This window comes from Bombus huntii, chromosome 12, assembly GCF_024542735.1.
Source record: "Bombus huntii isolate Logan2020A chromosome 12, iyBomHunt1.1, whole genome shotgun sequence".
NCBI classification, from domain to species: Eukaryota; Metazoa; Arthropoda; class Insecta; order Hymenoptera; family Apidae; genus Bombus; species Bombus huntii.
This window is the reverse complement of record NC_066249.1, coordinates 2,921,343-2,940,058: the sequence shown is the minus strand read 5'-3', so window position 1 is coordinate 2,940,058 and position 18,716 is coordinate 2,921,343. Positions and strand designations below refer to the sequence as shown.

Genomic DNA, 18,716 nt, shown 5'->3' with positions numbered 1-18,716 from the left:
TCCCGACCCGTCATCACTTTTATTGTTTTTTGCCTGTAGTTCATCGGGATTTTCCCGACATTACATATACATATATCTACATTTACACATGTCACTTGACTCATCATACGCGTATCTAAATTCCAAAAATACTTATACAGTGTATAGTACAATGAATATAAAGAAAGAAGCAATCACGTCGAATATAGCTCCAGTTTATGTTATTGTGAGATAAATGTATAAGCATAGATACATTGTATAATCTATAAATTTGTGTAGGAGAGAATGGTCTTTTCCTGTTATATACATCACTACACGATAATATGAAAATCACATTAGGCTATTTAATCGCCAACGTTTACATACGTATGTATTTTTCTAAAGATTCCTTGAATTTCTTTACCTTTCTCTTCCTCCGTTCCCATCACGTTTAGGAACGTTTTGTGAATTTCAAGGTAAACGAGAAACTAATGATGAAACGGGTTTTCCCGGTCTGAGTTACTACCAAAAGATCCATTCTCAACGCGTTTAATAGTAACATATTTTATAACGTGCTATTCGCTATATATATATTATGTTCACAAAGGTAAAAGATTTAGAACCTTTGAGTATCATGATCCTTACTTGCTATCATGATGCTTTCATTCTGCATGCTTTCTCAGATATAATCATATACTCTGTGGCTGTGTCATACAACTACAAACCCAGTGTTTCCGAGAATAAAAAGCGTTCATTCTGAGCAATTTTCAGAAATTATAAATCCTTATTAATACAAAACCAAGAATTATCAATTACCCGTATCTTTGTTTTGCGTGAACAAGATTACATTTATGATACGGAAATATCGAATATCACAATGCTCGTGAAACTCAACAACTCGAATATGCAGCAGGTATTTGCATGGAGAAAATGTCTTTCATAATTTATCGAACGTACAATTTCCTTCTTGTATAAAACATTCAGTCTTCTCTCGCATTCTCATCAGGTACTTTCTGTAAGTCTGACGTTTCTTCCTCGACAGCTCCTTTACGATCACTCTGTGCCTGTGTTTGTAGTGAATTTTCATAGTTGTGTTTTATGTGCATCCAAAGTCTCTGCGAAAGAGATAATAGACATGAAAGTAATATATAAAATGGAGTTAATCACGCAGTTGGGAAATACAACGTGGAGACAAGACGAATTATATGAAATAAGCTAACGGATCATTAATTACATATAACCTTATCGATCGATAAACATAAATCCTGTATTATGTTATATAGAATATAATTATTTCCGAATTCTTTTTACGTGTAAATGATAGTTTCCAATAATTTAAGTAATATTTTACAGTTAATGTTAGAGAAAAAATTAACAGCGTACTCCTTCGTTTATCCATTCAAAAATACTTTCACAAGCGTGGTCATAAGCTCTTTCAAAAAATGCCGAGGCGATAACGATACCAAGAACGAAGCTAGATGTTCGCCTAAAAATGTAACGGTAAAGAAAACGAGAAATCATTTTTAATATCCTCCCTATAAAGCACTTTCGATGTAGTTATCTTTGTAACTTTAATCTAAAAAATGGGGAAAAAATGAAATCTATCTTTAAACGAGTTAGATATCAGTTAATTGATCGATGGTTGTCAATCTTCACATTTATGATAGTCGAAAAATCGAAAGCTTTCCGCCAATTTGTAAATGATTGTTGAAGAAAGGTAAACAACTTTTGAAGTCGATTCAATGTATAAATGATATACGTTTAATAATTATGTAACAAAATATTATTTACATTATTTAATGAAAATATCGATAAAACTTAAATTACATAATACAATTACGTAAAATAATTTATTATTGTATCATTATTACTATTAATATGTAAAAAGATTATTAATTATATGTAAAATTATATGTAAATGTGTAATTAATATGTAAAAAGATTTGGTTGCTAAAAAAAAAATACAAATAAAATTTCAAACTATTATTTCTATTAACTTTTAATAATATTAAAATCTTTTTCAAAAACAATTGGGCCTTGCAACACTTTTCGAGATAATCTAACGCGCCCATTCACCGGATCTCGTCCAAAATATTTCACTTTTATTTCATCTCCGACATTCAATCCTAGTACGTCAGGATGATGAATTTTACGTTGATCTAACTGCGAATTAGGTAATAACGTTGGTACCATACTGGAATACAATGTAACCATCACCCCAGTCTCACGAATTTCAGTTATTTTTGCAGTATAGATGTCACCAAATGTCAATACTGGTTCCACATCTTTTTGTATAATACTATCTATCATTTCTTTGGCTTCATTCATTGCATTTTGATTAGGTGCAAATAAAGAAAACACTGTATCGTCTAGCGAATGTATCTATAAAAAAAAAAAAAAAAAATAATAGATTAACTTTTGTCAAAAATGAATCTTTAAAGTTTCTATTTCCTCTTTAAATTTACATTAACTCCAGTTTCACATAAAATTCTTTTTATGTTCGAGCCACCGATCCCAAGAAATTTTCCCCTTTGATGAATGGGTACTTCTATGGTATCAAGTATAGGTTTATTTTCTTTCTTGTTACTTGCTGGAGTAGATATTACTGAATTCATGATATGAAGAATTTGACTTTTAGCCGCATTTGAGTTTTCGATAGCTTTCATTATCACTTTTAAAGGGACTCCCGCTATTTTTATATCAGCTTGTAAAGCTGTAAACCCTTTTTTTGTACCCGCAATTTTAAAATCCATGTCTCCAAGATGATCTTCTATACCCTGGTCGTATAAGAAATAAAAAATTAATTAATTTCATTTTTAACTACATTCAAATGTTAATCAATATGAAATTACTGATATATCAGTTAAAATCTTGTAATCGTCATCCGTTAACTCAATAGCATGAGGATTACATATTAATCCCATAGCTACACCAACAACAGGAGATAATATTGGCACACCTGCATCCATTAATGCTAGACTACCGCCACAAATAGAAGCCATAGAAGACGAGCCTTTAAGTGAAACACGAAAGTATTTAAGTTACAAGTTATCTATTCAACAAGTAATAATTTCTTTCTTATTTAAGCAAGTCACCATTAGATTCTAATACTTCGCTTGTTAATCTTATAGCAAATGGATAATCTTTTGGTATAACCGCTCGCAATCCTCTCTCTGCTAATGCTCCATGACCAATTTCTCTACGATCATATCCAGTAAGTTTACCTGTTTCGTTTACAGCATATGGTGGAAATTCGTAATGCAAAAAAAAGTTTTTTTCTTTTATACCACTGCAAAAAATAATATTTATTTATATTGAATATATATTTTTAAAATATTAATAAATGTAATATAACATACCTAGATAGCATTGAGATATTATCTAATTTAAGAGAACTTTCTATACTGTCAAGAGTTACTGTGCATAAAACTTGAGTTTGTCCTCGTTGAAAGAAGGCTGAGCCGTGAAGAGGCCGAAATAAATCAACCCGGCATTCTATATCTCTCAACTCATTTATTGCACGACCGTCACATCTAAAATTATTTACACACATTCAATAATTTTCAGTAATTTATAATCGTAATTAGATTTCTTTTTTATAAACAAAAACTACCTTATATCTGTTTCAAATATTAAAGATCTGAAATTTTCCTTAGAAATTTTATTAAAAGCTTTTACAGCATTTTGGATAAAATCTGAACCACGATTTGTTATACTTTCTAACATCCTATCTCTAAGATCAAAAATAGCAGCGTCTCGCGAAATTTTGTCATGAGAATGACAACTAAAAATTTCACGTATTTCATGCTCTGCAAAATTTTTTACAAACTCTTCCACATCATTGTTTAATTCACTGCCTTTGTTAATTTGTAATTTAGGTTTGCCAACATGATTTTGTAATTTTTTTATAGATTGTATAATTAGTTGACATTCTTTAACACCTATTTTTATTGCTTTTCGAAGTTCTGGCTCTAAAATATCATCTGCCGATCCTTCTATCATGACAATTAAATTCTTGGACATAGATGACAGTACAAGATTTAATTTACTTTTCTGAAGATCACGTTTTATAGGATTAATTATATATGTATCATCAATTAAACCAACTCTTACGGCTGCTACAGGTCCCATCCATGGAATATCCGAAATACTTAAAGCTGCAGAGGCAGCATTAATGGATAATATATCTGGATTATTAATTCCATCAGTAGCTAATAAATTACATACTATTTGTGTTTCATAGCAGTATTCTGGCTGAAATAAGGGACGTACAGATCTATCTATTATTCTGCTAATAAGAATCTCCTGATCTGTGTAACCTATTTCTCTACGAAGAAAATTTGTTGGTATACGTCCAATTGCAGAAGCTTTTTGTCTATAGTTCACAGTTAATGGAATTACGGAATCATTGCATGGTTCATTTTTCCTAACCACAGTAGTCATGACTGATGTATCGCCAAGCGTAGCAGTAACACACCCAGATGTAAATCGTGCATATTTCCCACTTGATAGTGTAATTTTTGATCTGAAGGAATATTTGAAAGAATTAATAATAAATATGGAATGAAACACGTAACAATATATTTTATTTAAATAACTTTAAATAACTTATATTTTCTCTATTATATTACTGTATTATTTATACATAAGATGAAATATCATAATAAGTATTAACGTTTAGGTTAAGAAACACGTGATATATTTACCCATTAGATAACTCTATATGTATATTTTCTACAGTATTGCTCGACATAAATTTAACTTGAAATGTATTTTCATTTTTGTTATGACTTTTCAAACGTAAAAAACTTAAATTTCTATTGTTTAATAACTTACTATGCCTAAACAGCACCATTCTTATATTGAATTTGCTTTCATTGGTTCCAAAGCTTCAATGTAGTCATAACCGCCATCATTTAATAAGAAAAGATTCTATCATAGTAACTTTTTTATTAACTGCAATATATGATTATATTTTATCTTATTAATAAATACTGATATTTCCTTTCTGATAAAATTTGTCAAATTTCACTACATTTTCGTAATTTATAGTAAATGATATGTACTATCAAATTACTATATTTTTTGTCGAAATAGTTACAAAAAATTAAGGTACTTGTAGTATCCATCAAAATTAGAATTAAAATTTAACGGCTATAAAAACGAGAAAGGAGGAGAAATATTACAAATTGATCTTTAATTAAACTGAAAGCTATAGTTACGTGTTATGATATAATATGTAGTTGTACAAATTCTGCGACACATTGATTGAAATTGTTGTATATTTAATACACGTGAATTCTATGATGATTAACGAAGTTGCTATTTCAATTTAATTGTGAAAACGAAAACATGAAAAATAGTATTTTTCGTATACTAAAACCTCATTGTAGGAATACTCTGATCATTAAAAGAACGTTTTATGAACCATTTAGATCACAATATCCGGTAGTATACGATAAACCTATTGATAAACAGGAAAATTTGACCTCTTCACAGAAATTACGGAAAGCTTATGATTTATTTAAGAGTGACTGTAAATTATTTATTCGAGAAATATGGGATAGCTACAGTATATACCCACGTAATTTTGCAGCAAATGAAATTATTGCTGTATGGAAGTTTGATGGAACTCAAAAATCCTTGGATCAATGGATTGTAAATTCTGACAAGGACTATCATCATGGTTATTCAACTGCTACGTAACTATACAATATTTTTTATGCTGTTACGTCTTGGAAAGGTTTAGACTAATTGATAAAATGTCTACTAATTTTAGACTAGAACTGTCGTCTTATGGCACTGGAGTATTCCATGGTATATTAGATACTCGTGTACCCAAAGACGGTCGAACTACAAATGCTGGATACTGCAATATCACTTCAGCTCCAAGATTTAAATCTTTTGCTCGACAGTACTACTATGATTGGGAACATTATAATGAAGTTGTTTTACGAGTTAGAGGAGATGGTAGATGTTACATGTTAAATATTTTACAAAAAGGAAGACTGGACATAATGCAATATGATTGTTATCATTATGTAATGTATACAAGAGGTGGCCCGTATTGGCAAATAATTAGAGTCCCTTTTTCAAAATTTGTATTTAGTTCAAAAGGACAAATTAATGAAAATCAATATGCTATGTGTCAGAATTACCTTACAAATTTTGGAATTACAATTGCTGATAAAAAGCCAGGGCCTTTCAGATTAGAAATTGATTATATTGGAGTTCGTTACAATACAAGTAATTTCGAAGAATTTGCATACGAAACATATAACGTACAAGACGTAACGGCCAAGTTGTAATCTCTTTTTACAGAGGAATTACAAAATAAAAACAATGTTTTTATTAATTTGAGTTGTATACATAGTAGATATTTAAATAACGTCTATTATACAAAGTAAATAATAAATTTAGAAACAATAAACGATGTTATTGTAATCATTAATGCATGTATTTAATTAGATGATTTTGTTGAAGTCTTTTTCCTTACGAATTTGTATGTATTTTTTGATATTAAATAACTTACACCTCCTGCTAATGTTGTTACTGCCGTTACATAACAAAAAATTTCTAAAGCTGGATGATTTACAAAATGAAATATGGGTGCAGCTAGTGTTCCAGCAACAAACGACAACTGAATAGCAGTATTAATTTTACTTATATATGTTGGAGCTAATTGTACTGTTGCATATGTAGGATCAAAATATCTGGCCAAAGTTTTCTGAAACATATTTTGTAAATAAGCATGATCATTTAAATATTTTTCTGTTCATAATGTTATAATCTATACATACTGGAGGAGGTAAAGATTGGTATCTTATGTAAGAAACAGCTGAAACCAAGGCAACATCTCTTGCAATGACAAGACATGTTAAAGGAATAGGAACCAATCCTACCCAGGCCAAAGATAGGAACAGAGTACCTACTAGTAGCTTATCTGCAGCAGGATCTAAAAAAGTGCCAAGCTTAGAAGCTTGTGATGTCCATGTACGTGCAATCCATCCATCAGCTAAATCACTAAACCCAGCAATTATTAATAGCCATAATGCTATCTATAATGTATGAACAAATAATATATATAATGAATATAATGAATAAATATGCATTTAATTATAACGTTTTACCTGGTAATCTTGTGACAAAATTAAGTAACTTAAATATGGCGATGTTACAATTCGTCCCATACAAAGAATATTTGGTACAGTCCAAATGTTTTCTTTGTCAATAATTACTTCTACTTTCCGTTTAGTTTGTTTAATATCTTGCAGTATCTGTAACCTTAATGCTTTTTTCTTACTGATATTTTCCTTTTTGACAATGTAATTTTTATGATTATTAATTCCATTAGAATATACTCTTGCATGATATACCAAATATTGCCTCAAACATCTTTCTAACCAGTATCTACTTGAAATTGTAGATTGTTTGAAGCATAGTATCGTAAATTGGTTCATAATTGATTATTCCTGTTTTTAAAACAATACAATGGTAAAGGCAATGATAGTAAATATTATCAGCATATAGTCATTGAAGTCATATTTTTATGTTTACTTGTATTTCATTACAATATATATGAAAATTATGCATTACATAGAACATGTATCAAGTGAATTTCTAATGTAAAAATATTATTTTCTACAAAATTTAATATTATTTAAAAACGAGTTATTAAGAAAGAAAGTAATATCTTCTGATTATAGTATCTATTAAATTAATTAGTAATTATTAAATTAGTAATATATTTATTATGAACTGTTATGCAATAAACGTGATTCAGCTTAATAATTACAAAAACTTTATAGTAAAAAAATGTATTATATGGTTTTATGAAAAAGAGATTTCATACTTGAGGTTATGTTGTTCCACCATACATAAAGCTTACCTGTATTAAGTTAAATATCTTTTGCCTTCTAATATAACGGAGAAGAAAAAACTATCGTTTTTGTAAAAATAAAAAGAAACTAGCTACATTTACATTAATATTATCATTTTTATTCTTAATTGTTCCATTTCAAAGATAAGTTGAGTTAGTTATAACCGCTTGAATAATATTCATATCAGTTAAAATTAAGTTAGTGAATCGTAAACACTATGAAATCGTAGTAGGTTTTACGAGGAGGGAGTTTCGTGCCAATACTATTTTAACTAATGAAATGAAATGCATGCGTCAGTTATTTAAAATTGTACATAATAACAAAGAAAATAGTTTCTATTTTTTAAACAGATGAATTTATGATATGTTTATAAAACATTGATTATCAATAACGAGAACCATAATCGTTTTTCAATATTCACGCTTAAATTCTTATATTAAAATAATAACAGTAGAGTACCTTATACTATGAGAAGTACGCACGTACTTGGTATTACTTTACTTTATATTATTCTGTACATTGTGTAATATTCAATATTTTTTACGATTTTTTAAATTAATTTTTCTATTCGTAAATGATGTGGTCGTTTATTTACAATCAATAATGTCAGTTCTTTAATTAACTTATTTCTCAAATGGTGTATGCAAATATGATCGGATCATTACGGTTAAATGATTAGGAATACGATAGATGAGAATATTTATTTAACGAGTAAGAGATAAATGCAAAGGAATAAAATATGACAAAAGAAAAAGATAAAATTTAGAATCTCAGTCCATTTCATCTAATGGTATGTGTATATATATATATATATCATCGGAAAATATACTATCTTTTGTTAATTAAGCAGAAGGTAGTTGTATAATTATCGTATAATAGAATAATCAATAAGTATATTCTCAGAATGAAAGATTGTACTGCGTATAAAAATTGAATTGCGAACTTCATGTCAAAGAAGTGTAAATTGTGTTAAAATGAGAATCTCTGTTGAAAGAAATTTTCACCGTAAGAATGCGTGCCCATGAAGCGCATGCGTATAGCTGGTCACAGTATTGCAGGCGCACGACTCGACGAGCAACAGAGTGCTGTGTACATCCCCGCCCACGTATTATTATTCGACTGTCTTGTAACCACGCTTCTCGGTGATCGTGAACAACCACGAGTATTGGACAATTCCATATCGAGTGGATAATGAATTTATTATTCGCGGAAGATTTGTCGCGGCCTGTCGACAGAACCACGTAAGAAGGTTTTAATGTGACACAAGGGCGAGCATGATTCTGGCAGGATCAGACCATTTTCTGGCGGGTAAGTCCACTATCTTCTACTTTGTCTATAACTCTTTTAACGAATTCAACTGTTCAGATGTGACCTGGTACACTTCGATACGGAAACATTGACCTCAAAATATCGGTGATCGTGAATCGATTCGTTAACGAACAACGTTCGATCGTGATAGAGTTATTAAAACCTGAATAAAGCACGCACCCATTTCTACGTTTTTTCGCCATCTAAATACATCACGATGCTTCTAATAGTTTCTCGAATCATTCAACAATTTCCAATAAAACTAATTCGTGTGACGTGACAGTAATCCCTTGACACATTACCAGGTTCTTACATAAAATGTTCTACATACGTCGTTCTTTTTGATTAATCGAGAATGATTAGAACGTAAATGCATGCCACGGTTTCCGCATTGCGCAAATTAAAATTATTTCGAAATACATTCGTTTTGAATAACGTTCCCTCCCCTACAGTTTTCTTTTCGCTCTCAATCTTTTACTGAATTACAACGAGTAACAATTCTGTCGATTCTTTATAGTTGAATGTGTGGTAATATTGTTATATCCAAGTTATCGTTGATAGTTGACGGAAATTAACAATTTTAGTTAGCATTTGTCTCCGTTTACGACGATATTTCAACGATATCTTCGACGAAAGGAGACGGATGCAAAGGATTTCGATAGATCTTTGTACCGCGATTCATTAACCGTACTCGGTGTGTAATATCGCGCAGTGGTTTCCGCGATAAGACGAGCGATGGTTAATTATTCCAGGTCATTACGACGTAATGTGTCGCTGCTGTTTTAACGCGTTCGATACATCAATGACACGTACGACCGCCGTTCAAGAGAAAGATTTAATCGGTGTATGGGTGAACGCCTTTTCTCCGTGGTCAATAAATAACTTATGCTTTGCCTGTACCCTTTTTGATCATGCTTTTTGCACGGAACCTTCCGTCCGGTCCGTTCCATCGCGTTCTTCCTTTTTTTTTTTTTTTTTTTATGATTATTCCCATCTCGTTTCCCTTCCCTCTATTAGCTCGTTTTCATTTATGATCGATCATTCGTATGACGATAAATAATATACACGACCAGTAGTTTGTTCCAACCAGTCATTCTCACGATCGATTGACATTACAGTACCTGTGGAAGCGACAGCATTTCTGGGTGCCGTAGCTGGCTTCGTGGTCCTCCTGTTGGCTCTGTTCTTGTACTTGTCACGCAAATGGTGCTTCACTCCACCATCCACGACCACTCTTTTCGGTGGCGTTTGCGTGCCCCTCTGCGAGCCTAACAACGGCTCCACCTCACAGATTACGAAAAACATAGGTAGGTTGTCGACGAACGATCTGATCCTGTGCTTTTTACTGCTTACTTTGAAATTGCTGGAAAAGTACACACATAATACCGATCCAGAAGCAGGCGCGATTTTTCTATATGTGATCCCCGCTTCCAGTCCTTTCAAAGATCGTTATCAGCTACTTTGTACCTGAAATTAAACGAACCTAACCGAAAGTTGGGTTTAATGTTGAAACTCGGCAGGGAAGGCATTTTCCTATTCGGATCCAGAGACTAGTTCCGATTCGGAAGAGGACGTCCTTCGTCGACTGAATTCGCATACTCATCCACCGCCGGATACTTTGACTATCCAAGCGGAGGATGGACCGACCATTCTGGGTTAGTTTTTCCTTTATCCATTTTTTTTCTTTATGTTCTCTTTCATTAAGTTTGCGTTCGTTCCTGATCGACCGTGTATCGCCGTTTCAGATGCCGGCACTACCTCCAGCAGCTGCACGGAAGAACACTCGCCCAGCGATCAACAACAGGTGAATGAGAATAAAACGTTTATAGTTAAAACGGCGTTGTCATGTTGCGCGATCGAATATCGCGTTCCCAATCTACACGATTGTCGCGTAAATAATTAACCGGTGGCCGGATATCCGTGCGTATTTTATCACGCAACGTTCTAACCGCATAATATCGTTGTTGATGACCTATTCTTTGCATTAGCACGATACTTGGAGTCATCTAATTCGGTATGCTTTTAAAATGAACTTTTTTTAAACGAATCGAATGATTTCGTTTGATACACAGTGTGTGGTAGAAGTCGGGGCCTCTGGTATTATTCTCGATAACAGAGAACAAGAGGTAGAGGTCGAGCAAAATGGTTCGACTACCAACGACGTTATTACAACGATGGGTACCATCACCGAAGAAGTGGGTAGCTTGGAAGTCGCTTTCCTATATGATGCACCGATGCGCGAGATGACGGTTCGTATAAATTTCATTGAAAAACTCGTTTACGATTCAATCGAAACCAACGAGTTTCCTTATTTTGTAGGTTCATGTGCTGCAAGGACGAAATTATCCCGAAGGTATAGGCGGTAGTCAAGTGCGGCTCGTGCTGTTACCATCGAAGAAGCAGCGCCGTAAAACTCGAGTACGCCAGGGTACGTCTCCACAGTACATGGAGAGTTTTCTGCTTCCACGTGTTAATCCAGAGGACGTAAACGCCATGGGCGTACGCCTAAGAGTGTATCTATGGGGCGGAAGAATGCGACGAGAGAGATTACTAGGCGAAGCTAGAGTCTCCTTCGATCAGATCAATCTTCAGCTTGAAACTACGCTTTGGTTAACGCTACAACCTCCACCTTTTTCTTCGGTAAAACATCTATATGCAATAAGTTGTTGTATTTTTTTCCGATCCTCAATGTCGAAGAAAATAACGGTAGAATGAACGTGATTTTCGCAGGTACAAGATTGGGGAACAACTAGTAGTTTGACTCGTAGCGATTCCACCGGATCACAGCAATCAGTTCAATCATACGCATCACCTACTGCACGTGTGCCAACTTACGCGTCGCATACTGTACCTCCTTACGGCAGTAGTATGAAGGGCGGAAGCGTGGCAGAAATTTTAATAGGCTTGGCGTATAACGGGACGACTGGACGTTTATCGGTAGAAATAATTAAAGGATCTCATTTTCGGGGTGGCGGCGGGAACGACACGAAACCACCCGACACGTATGTTAAGCTCGCTCTCATGGATAGCAACGGTCACGAAATGGAACGATCGAAAACTGGTCTGAAACGGGCTCAGCCGAATCCCCTGTACAAGGAAACATTTATATTCCAAGTAAGCTTACAGCTAATCAAATAATTCAATTCGATGGAAAATTATTCAAACAGATATTCTCTCCTCCTTTTGAAACGAATCTGACTAAATGTTATACTCGTAATGGCTGTTTAGGTTGCTCTGTTTCAACTTGGAGATGTAACTCTCTTTCTATCGGTTTATAATCGACGAAGAGGCGGAATGGGAAGAAAGGGAAGAGAAATGATCGGTTGGCTGAGTTTGGGATTAAACAGTTCCGGTACGGAGGAGCTTCAACATTGGAACGATATGCGCGCAGCAAGACAACCGGCGCAAGTTCAACGCTGGCACTCGTTGCTGCGTCCTTGAAACATCCGATCACGAAAGAGTTCCTGCAACGGAAATACATTTTACGATGTTGTTAACGATAACGATATGGTTTGACAGATAGAAAACGGTGCAGATTACGGTCCCCGATTGCGTACCGTTATATACGACTGATCGTGTAGAAGAGCAAGTGAATTTTTCAAGACGAACGCGGCTGTTCTTTATTGGAGATAAAGCCTGTACTGCCCGAACAGAACACAGAAGTCAATATGTCGATCTGTTGATCCTGCGAATCAGAGCTATCATAATTTTAGCACGTGGTAACTCTGAGTCAAAACTCTATCGATGTACCAAGTACATTCCTTTTTGATACGCCGGACGGAGTTGAGGGTGTTTTCAACATACATATTACGTATGTATATTACATATGCAAACAAAGAAAGAACGTAAACGCATAACACATACATGATCCATACGCACACGTACACGTATATGTATATACACGTTTACCTACTTACATATACGTAAAACATATTTCAATTACACGTGCACACATACGTACACGTTACAAATATGCAAACACGCATTTTGTCGGTCCCAAAAGTCGAACGTATAATACATTAGCAGATGGACCGCGAAAACGACTTCGATTCGATATGTGCCTGAGCCAACTTTAATCGTTTATTTTTTACTTTGTGCCTTTCACCCTTTTTAGGCCGCGTGTCCGTCGACGGAGAATCGTCGTGGGATACCTAGCCAAGTCGAGAGCCCATTATGAACCGCGATCCTCTAGCCGTTCTCCTTTGGACGAGCTAACTAAGCAAACGTAATTTTTCCTCTCTCGCTCCGCGACACTTTCAGCGGAATATTCGATTTGCAGTGCTTGTTCGTTCGAATCGATGCCACGAATCTTGTTGTTTCGATCACATGGTTCGAGAATGGATTGACGCGCGAAACGAATTAACCCCTTACTGCGTGGAGTACTGGGGCAACGAATAATGTTTCGAGAGAAAGTCAAGGCTGTACACAATTTTTCTAATTTCCTACATACTCTGGCTTCGTTTGTTCGTTTCTCTTTTCTGCGTACTATTATTTATACACATATATATATACGTATATGCTTAATTTAGTAATACATATTTGATATTATCAGTAAAGCACGTTGCGAAGTTTCATAATTCCTTGTCGTATTCTTGATACGTGTAACAACGTGCTTTTATTTATTATATATATATACTTACGTATATTTACGTATCCTAACTTTACGAACGTTTCGTGTATACAGGATATCGGTTAATCAATTAGTAGCGTCGAGGGGTTATAGTTAATCGATGGGATATAAAGGGGAACGTATACGAGGACAGATTCACAATTAAACGACGCACAATAAACTCGCAAAGCGCACCTCGTAAACGCAGATGTGATCGTAGAGTTGATATTACTATTAAACTAGTAGTATACATTATCGTGTGAGTACGATAGGTTATGTAGAAATGTTTTTTCCACGCGTTTATATTAGAGGGAATTGGATACCGGACGAAGCAGGCGACTGATTAATGGATAAAAAAATTACCAGATGCTGTGAATCGTTTAACGCTTGACTTTTTCAAGCTTAGCGTTTAGGTAATTAACGATGATTAATCCATGCTCGAACTATTCTCCCGTTTTACGTATTTAGACAATGTATAACGCGATTGCAAGGACTCAGAAGTTTCTTTTTCGTTTGTTTACTACGTATGTGCATGAATTTTCTCGTATCAAATGTACAGACGTTCTTTTTACAATGCTCTTCTCAAACGCAGTTTTAAAGAAGTACTTTTAGCGCTTTCGGATTTAGCATAATCATCGATAATCGATAATATCGTAGTTATGTGCGTTTGTTGGTGCATCTCATCCAATTTCTAGCGTTTTCAGGAAGCGAGAAGAGAAAGCAACAGCGAGGAAGATGCGTAGCGTGAAAGCAAGCGATAGAATTATTCTCTACTTTGAGAAAAGTTTTAAGCGTACCGGGATTTTAGCTAACGTTCTTAGGATACTTTCTTCACTTCTGAGTCTTGGTAACATAATTGTATATTGTACAGTCTGTTTATAAGCAACACGATATTAACTACGAGGATCAGAGATTTGCGTGAAAATGATGTAGAAAGAGATTCCTCGGTCTCTCATCGCGGATGGGTCGAACCCGATGCGAACAAGAACAGAATGTTTTTGAAATATTTATGATCGATATGTACACTTAATTAACGAGTAGAGGTTTTTCAGGGTAATTTCTATGCCTTTAATTGTTCTCAATTTGTTACAATATAGTTGTAATTGCATCGAACTATTTTAAAGCAAATGACTAGCTTTTCGCGGGATGATTCAATGGCGATGAAACAAAGAATGCTTGGCCAAAGACATTTAAGGCATTGATTAGACAAACAGAGTGTACGAAGTTATCGAATTTTATTTGTCCAACAATGTTTGGCAATTATGAATGTATGAGGTGAACAAATTCTCACATTTCGATAATTCATATTGTCTTGTTCTCTGATGTTCTATTCTATTGTGTCGCTTTCTCGAGTGTCCAGTGCTTACAAAGTCGATAAAAAAGGGTATATATATAAAACAAAAAGAAAAGTCTTTAAAGATCGCGAGGATTATAAACAGACTAACGTTGGATTTTTATCTATATTTTATCTACAGCACTCTTTCTCGATAAGAATTAATTGAAGTTTGAACGTCTACTGCACAAAATAATTACCTTAATCAATGTTATTAAATTAATAATAATTATATTATATCTGTCGCGTTTTATAAAAGTGTACTCTAATACAATTAAACGAATAAACTTACAAATAGTTGTTACTGAATACATAAAGAAAAAGAAATAAAATTTGTCAAAGTACATATTTCTCTAATAGTTCTTGTTTTTTTCTTGCAAGTAACGCTTCCTGAATATCTTGTTGCGACGGTATTGCTTTTTGTGCAGTTGTTTCGATTTCTTCTTCTATTTCTGGCTGTTTCTCGTTTTGCGTTAGCCATTCCTGCATTGCTTTTTCCCTTGCTTCCTGTTCAGCTTTCTGTTCCAGAGGCGACAAAATTCCATCATCGTCGTCTCTGTAACCATAATAATCAGCATCGATGTCCTTCATTAACTCAGCGCGCGTTTTACGAGGTGGAGGTGGTGGTTCTTGTTCAAATAATTCTCTAACACCTGGTAGTTCTTTCGCTGCTCCAAAATATTTGTAACCACGGTTTCCAGGAACCTAAATGTCGTAATAATTACCTGTTACCTTTTTCTATTACTTACTATTTATTATTATTAAAAATAGAGCAATGTAGCAAGATTAAAAACACGTTATACCTCACGACCTTCGTGGTCTAGCATACGTGGTCCCACTCTGGAATAATCAGGCCCACCTAACTCTTTTATCTGAGCCTCCCAGTGTCGTTTTTCTCTCAACAATTTATTAATCTCATCATTTAAATCTCGAATTCGAAATTCCCCTAGACCAGCATTTTGAATCTGTGCAACCTTTTTCGCAATTTCTCTAATTATTTGCATTCTCCACTTTTCTGCTTTTCGCAAGTCTCTACATTCAGAAGCTAAATATGGTCTTCTTTCCTGTTCCTTTCTGGCTCCTTCGTTGCTTTGTGCAGCTCTCCACCGAGCAAGAGTGGTCCTGTTAAAGAACGAATGTTTAAATAAATATAAAAAACAGAAGAATTTATAAATTATATTCAAGCAAATGTCTTCTTTTTATGATACTTACATAGCCTTTTCCGCGTTTCGCGCCTGAAAGAAATAACATTAATTAAGTATATTAAAAGAATATAATTAATTTCTTGTAATATGTAATAACGTTTACTACACTTACCATTTTTTACATAAATAACGATGTTCAATAAAACAATTTAGTACTGTCCAAATACTAAGATATGTATAATCTGTAAGTTTTTCCAAGTAAATTTATGTTTGTTTAGAATGTCTTGAACAATGTTATTGCCCCATCTTCTTACGTTATGTATTATAACAACGATAAATTTTATTTTATTTTATAGTCGATGACAAATGACAAAGTATAGTATACAGCACGATCATTTAAACGTTTATGTGATCGTAGTTTATAGGTTACGATTCTGTTGTATCTTTAAGGTTATGTTATCGTATACACAACAACGAGTTTATCACGTGCACGTAAAGTAGTGTTCGTGAGCATGGAACAAAATAAATCGACAAAACCTTTTGATATTAAATGATGCAGTTTTTTATTGTATGTATATATATATATATATATAATAATATATAATATATATAATAATATATATAATAATATATATATATATAATAAATATAATACATATATATATATATATATATTTATACATGTGCCCGTCTAACTCATAATAGAGAAAAAGAAAAATCATTAAGTCTTAATCATAATTTCTATTTTTGTGTATGATTGTTTTAGTAGAATTAGAGATTTAAAATAATTTTGTAATTGTAATATTTTGCCGTTAATTAGTAAAAAAGCAATATATAATATGAAACAATTATAGGTGCAATATTACTACTGTCATTGATTGTTCATGGAAATCGTCTATGTTGAACTAAATATTATAGTTGCATAATATGTTCTGAGATGGATAATGAATGCAGAATAAAATTTCGTTGTTTTATTCTATTAGCATTCCAGAATCCACGATGCTGTATAGTATGTATGTATTCAAGAACAGAACTGGACAGATGTCAGTGTGTTCGTGTGTTTCAAGTTCGAGTTTCTTAAGAATTCTAGACTTTAGACAAAGGAAAGATCGACGCATTTGTGTTCAAAGCGTTGAAGAACACGGACGCTTCCATCGAACAATAGTGATAAGGTAAAGTATATTAATATTTTCAATTGTATTTTAAATATTTTTAGGATAATATTTAATACGATAATATGATAAAGATTAATAAGAAAGTTTTTTTTTATTCAAGTTTGGATACAGGATAACAACATTTGATTAAAAATGCAGAGTAAGTAGTATTGTTTTAATATCATCTTGAATATTTTGATTAGAAATAACGTTGAAGATTAACCTTTTAATGCTAATTTAATGATACTTAGTGAACATTTCGAGATATTTGATTAGGTGTTATGTAGCGTCGAAAACACAGAGTCGCGTGAATTTGTTTATTTCCTTTTGTTTTGGCTTTTTAAGGAAGTTTGAAATCAGTTTTAATTTTAAGAAACGGTAGATATTTATTAAAAAATATATTAAGAAACGTTAACTGAACAGTGCTGTTTTTTTATAATAATTTTTACAGATAATAATCAGTGCTGTTTTTTATAATAATTTTTTAGATTCTTTAGATAACTTACTAATCAAGTTTCTTTCTTTTTTTGTAGAATTGGTATTTTTAACAGTTCTATGCTTTTACGGAGTGATAGCACAGAATTGCGAAGACAATAAAGAAGAACAATGTAGTGCTACAACTTCAGCTTCTTTTAATCAAGACAAAAATTGGGAATCAGCTACTTCCATTTATGACTTTCATGCTACAGATATACATGGAAAGGAAGTTATGCTGAATAAATATCATGGGCATGTTTGTATAATTGTTAATGTTGCTAGCAATTGTGGATTTACAGATACACATTATAAAGAACTAGTACAATTGTATGAAAAGTACAGTAAGGTGGAAGGTTTAAGGATTCTAGCATTCCCATCGAATCAATTTGGTGGCCAAGAACCAGGCAATTCCACAGAAATCTTAAATTTCGTCAAAAAATATAACGTTACTTTTGATCTGTTTCAAAAAATTGATGTTAATGGAGATAATGCGCATCCGTTATGGAAATGGTTGAAGACACAGGCAGGTGGATTTATAACTGATAGCATCAAATGGAACTTCACTAAATTCATCATTAACAAAGAAGGACAAGTTGTTGCCAGACATCCACCAACTACCAGTCCTCTTGAAATGGAATCAGAATTGAAGAAGTATTTCTAAGTTCCCTTATACTATTGCTTTCTTAATTCAGTTTTAATTATCAGCAATAGTTTTGTCATATATTGTAATATTTTTGACATCCTTTGTATTATCAATAAAAATAAAAATTGTTCCTATACAATGAGATTGAATTTTTTCTTAAGATTTAAGACATTATACATATATATGAAACGATATACAAATAAATAGTT

At 33.1% G+C, this 18,716-nt stretch overlaps 6 protein-coding genes across 11 annotated transcripts; 3 read left to right on the top strand and 3 right to left on the bottom strand.

Moving 5' to 3' along the window:
• Window positions 1-1,692: 1,692 nt before the first annotated feature.
• Window positions 1,693-4,965, bottom strand: LOC126872034 (polyribonucleotide nucleotidyltransferase 1, mitochondrial). 2 transcript variants are annotated; one of them, XM_050631513.1, is made up of 7 exons: window positions 4,665-4,965; window positions 3,572-4,483; window positions 3,318-3,491; window positions 3,054-3,247; window positions 2,811-2,971; window positions 2,424-2,735; window positions 1,693-2,340 (listed from the first exon to the last, which is right to left on the bottom strand). In XM_050631513.1, exons 1-7 carry the CDS (start codon window positions 4,811-4,813, stop codon window positions 1,951-1,953), a joined length of 2,292 nt encoding a protein of 763 aa, XP_050487470.1. In that variant the 5' UTR covers window positions 4,814-4,965; the 3' UTR covers window positions 1,693-1,950. The 2 variants fall into 2 exon arrangements, with proteins under 2 accessions (XP_050487470.1, XP_050487471.1); XM_050631514.1 differs by having other exon boundaries at window positions 4,795-4,918.
• Window positions 4,966-5,082: 117 nt separating this feature from the next.
• On the top strand, window positions 5,083-6,427 carry LOC126872060 (complex I intermediate-associated protein 30, mitochondrial). Its single transcript, XM_050631569.1, has 2 exons — window positions 5,083-5,660; window positions 5,738-6,427. Exons 1-2 carry the CDS (start codon window positions 5,311-5,313, stop codon window positions 6,264-6,266), a joined length of 879 nt encoding a protein of 292 aa, XP_050487526.1. The 5' UTR covers window positions 5,083-5,310; the 3' UTR covers window positions 6,267-6,427.
• LOC126872061 (probable cardiolipin synthase (CMP-forming)) lies at window positions 6,285-8,320 on the bottom strand. Of its 4 annotated transcripts, none has more exons than XM_050631571.1 (4): window positions 8,298-8,320; window positions 7,089-7,430; window positions 6,759-7,016; window positions 6,285-6,685 (listed from the first exon to the last, which is right to left on the bottom strand). In XM_050631571.1, the coding sequence occupies exons 2-4, from the start codon at window positions 7,416-7,418 to the stop codon at window positions 6,419-6,421; spliced, it is 855 nt and encodes a 284-aa protein (XP_050487528.1). In that variant the 5' UTR covers window positions 7,419-7,430; window positions 8,298-8,320; the 3' UTR covers window positions 6,285-6,418. The 4 variants fall into 4 exon arrangements, with proteins under 4 accessions (XP_050487528.1, XP_050487530.1, XP_050487527.1 ...); XM_050631573.1 differs by lacking the exon at window positions 8,298-8,320 and adding an exon at window positions 7,847-8,276 and having other exon boundaries at window positions 6,891-7,016; XM_050631570.1 differs by lacking the exon at window positions 8,298-8,320 and adding an exon at window positions 7,847-8,268.
• Window positions 8,321-8,888: 568 nt separating this feature from the next.
• Window positions 8,889-15,447, top strand: LOC126872047 (synaptotagmin-14). 2 transcript variants are annotated; one of them, XR_007691817.1, is made up of 9 exons: window positions 8,889-9,146; window positions 10,265-10,453; window positions 10,667-10,801; window positions 10,892-10,950; window positions 11,219-11,395; window positions 11,466-11,786; window positions 11,877-12,260; window positions 12,375-12,957; window positions 13,261-15,447. XR_007691817.1 is itself a non-coding variant. In XM_050631545.1 (8 exons), the coding sequence occupies exons 1-8, from the start codon at window positions 9,113-9,115 to the stop codon at window positions 12,585-12,587; spliced, it is 1,512 nt and encodes a 503-aa protein (XP_050487502.1). In that variant the 5' UTR covers window positions 8,889-9,112; the 3' UTR covers window positions 12,588-15,447. The 2 variants fall into 2 exon arrangements, 1 of the variants encoding a protein (XP_050487502.1); XM_050631545.1 differs by having other exon boundaries at window positions 12,375-15,447.
• Window positions 14,974-16,801, bottom strand: LOC126872064 (pre-mRNA-splicing factor ISY1 homolog). The gene is made up of 4 exons (XM_050631577.1): window positions 16,406-16,801; window positions 16,301-16,323; window positions 15,892-16,210; window positions 14,974-15,793 (listed from the first exon to the last, which is right to left on the bottom strand). Exons 1-4 carry the CDS (start codon window positions 16,406-16,408, stop codon window positions 15,425-15,427), a joined length of 714 nt encoding a protein of 237 aa, XP_050487534.1. The 5' UTR covers window positions 16,409-16,801; the 3' UTR covers window positions 14,974-15,424.
• A 364-nt stretch (window positions 16,802-17,165) lies between these two features.
• On the top strand, window positions 17,166-18,646 carry LOC126872068 (uncharacterized). Its single transcript, XM_050631586.1, has 3 exons — window positions 17,166-17,405; window positions 17,509-17,547; window positions 17,921-18,646. The coding sequence occupies exons 2-3, from the start codon at window positions 17,541-17,543 to the stop codon at window positions 18,523-18,525; spliced, it is 612 nt and encodes a 203-aa protein (XP_050487543.1). The 5' UTR covers window positions 17,166-17,405; window positions 17,509-17,540; the 3' UTR covers window positions 18,526-18,646.
• Window positions 18,647-18,716: the final 70 nt, after the last annotated feature.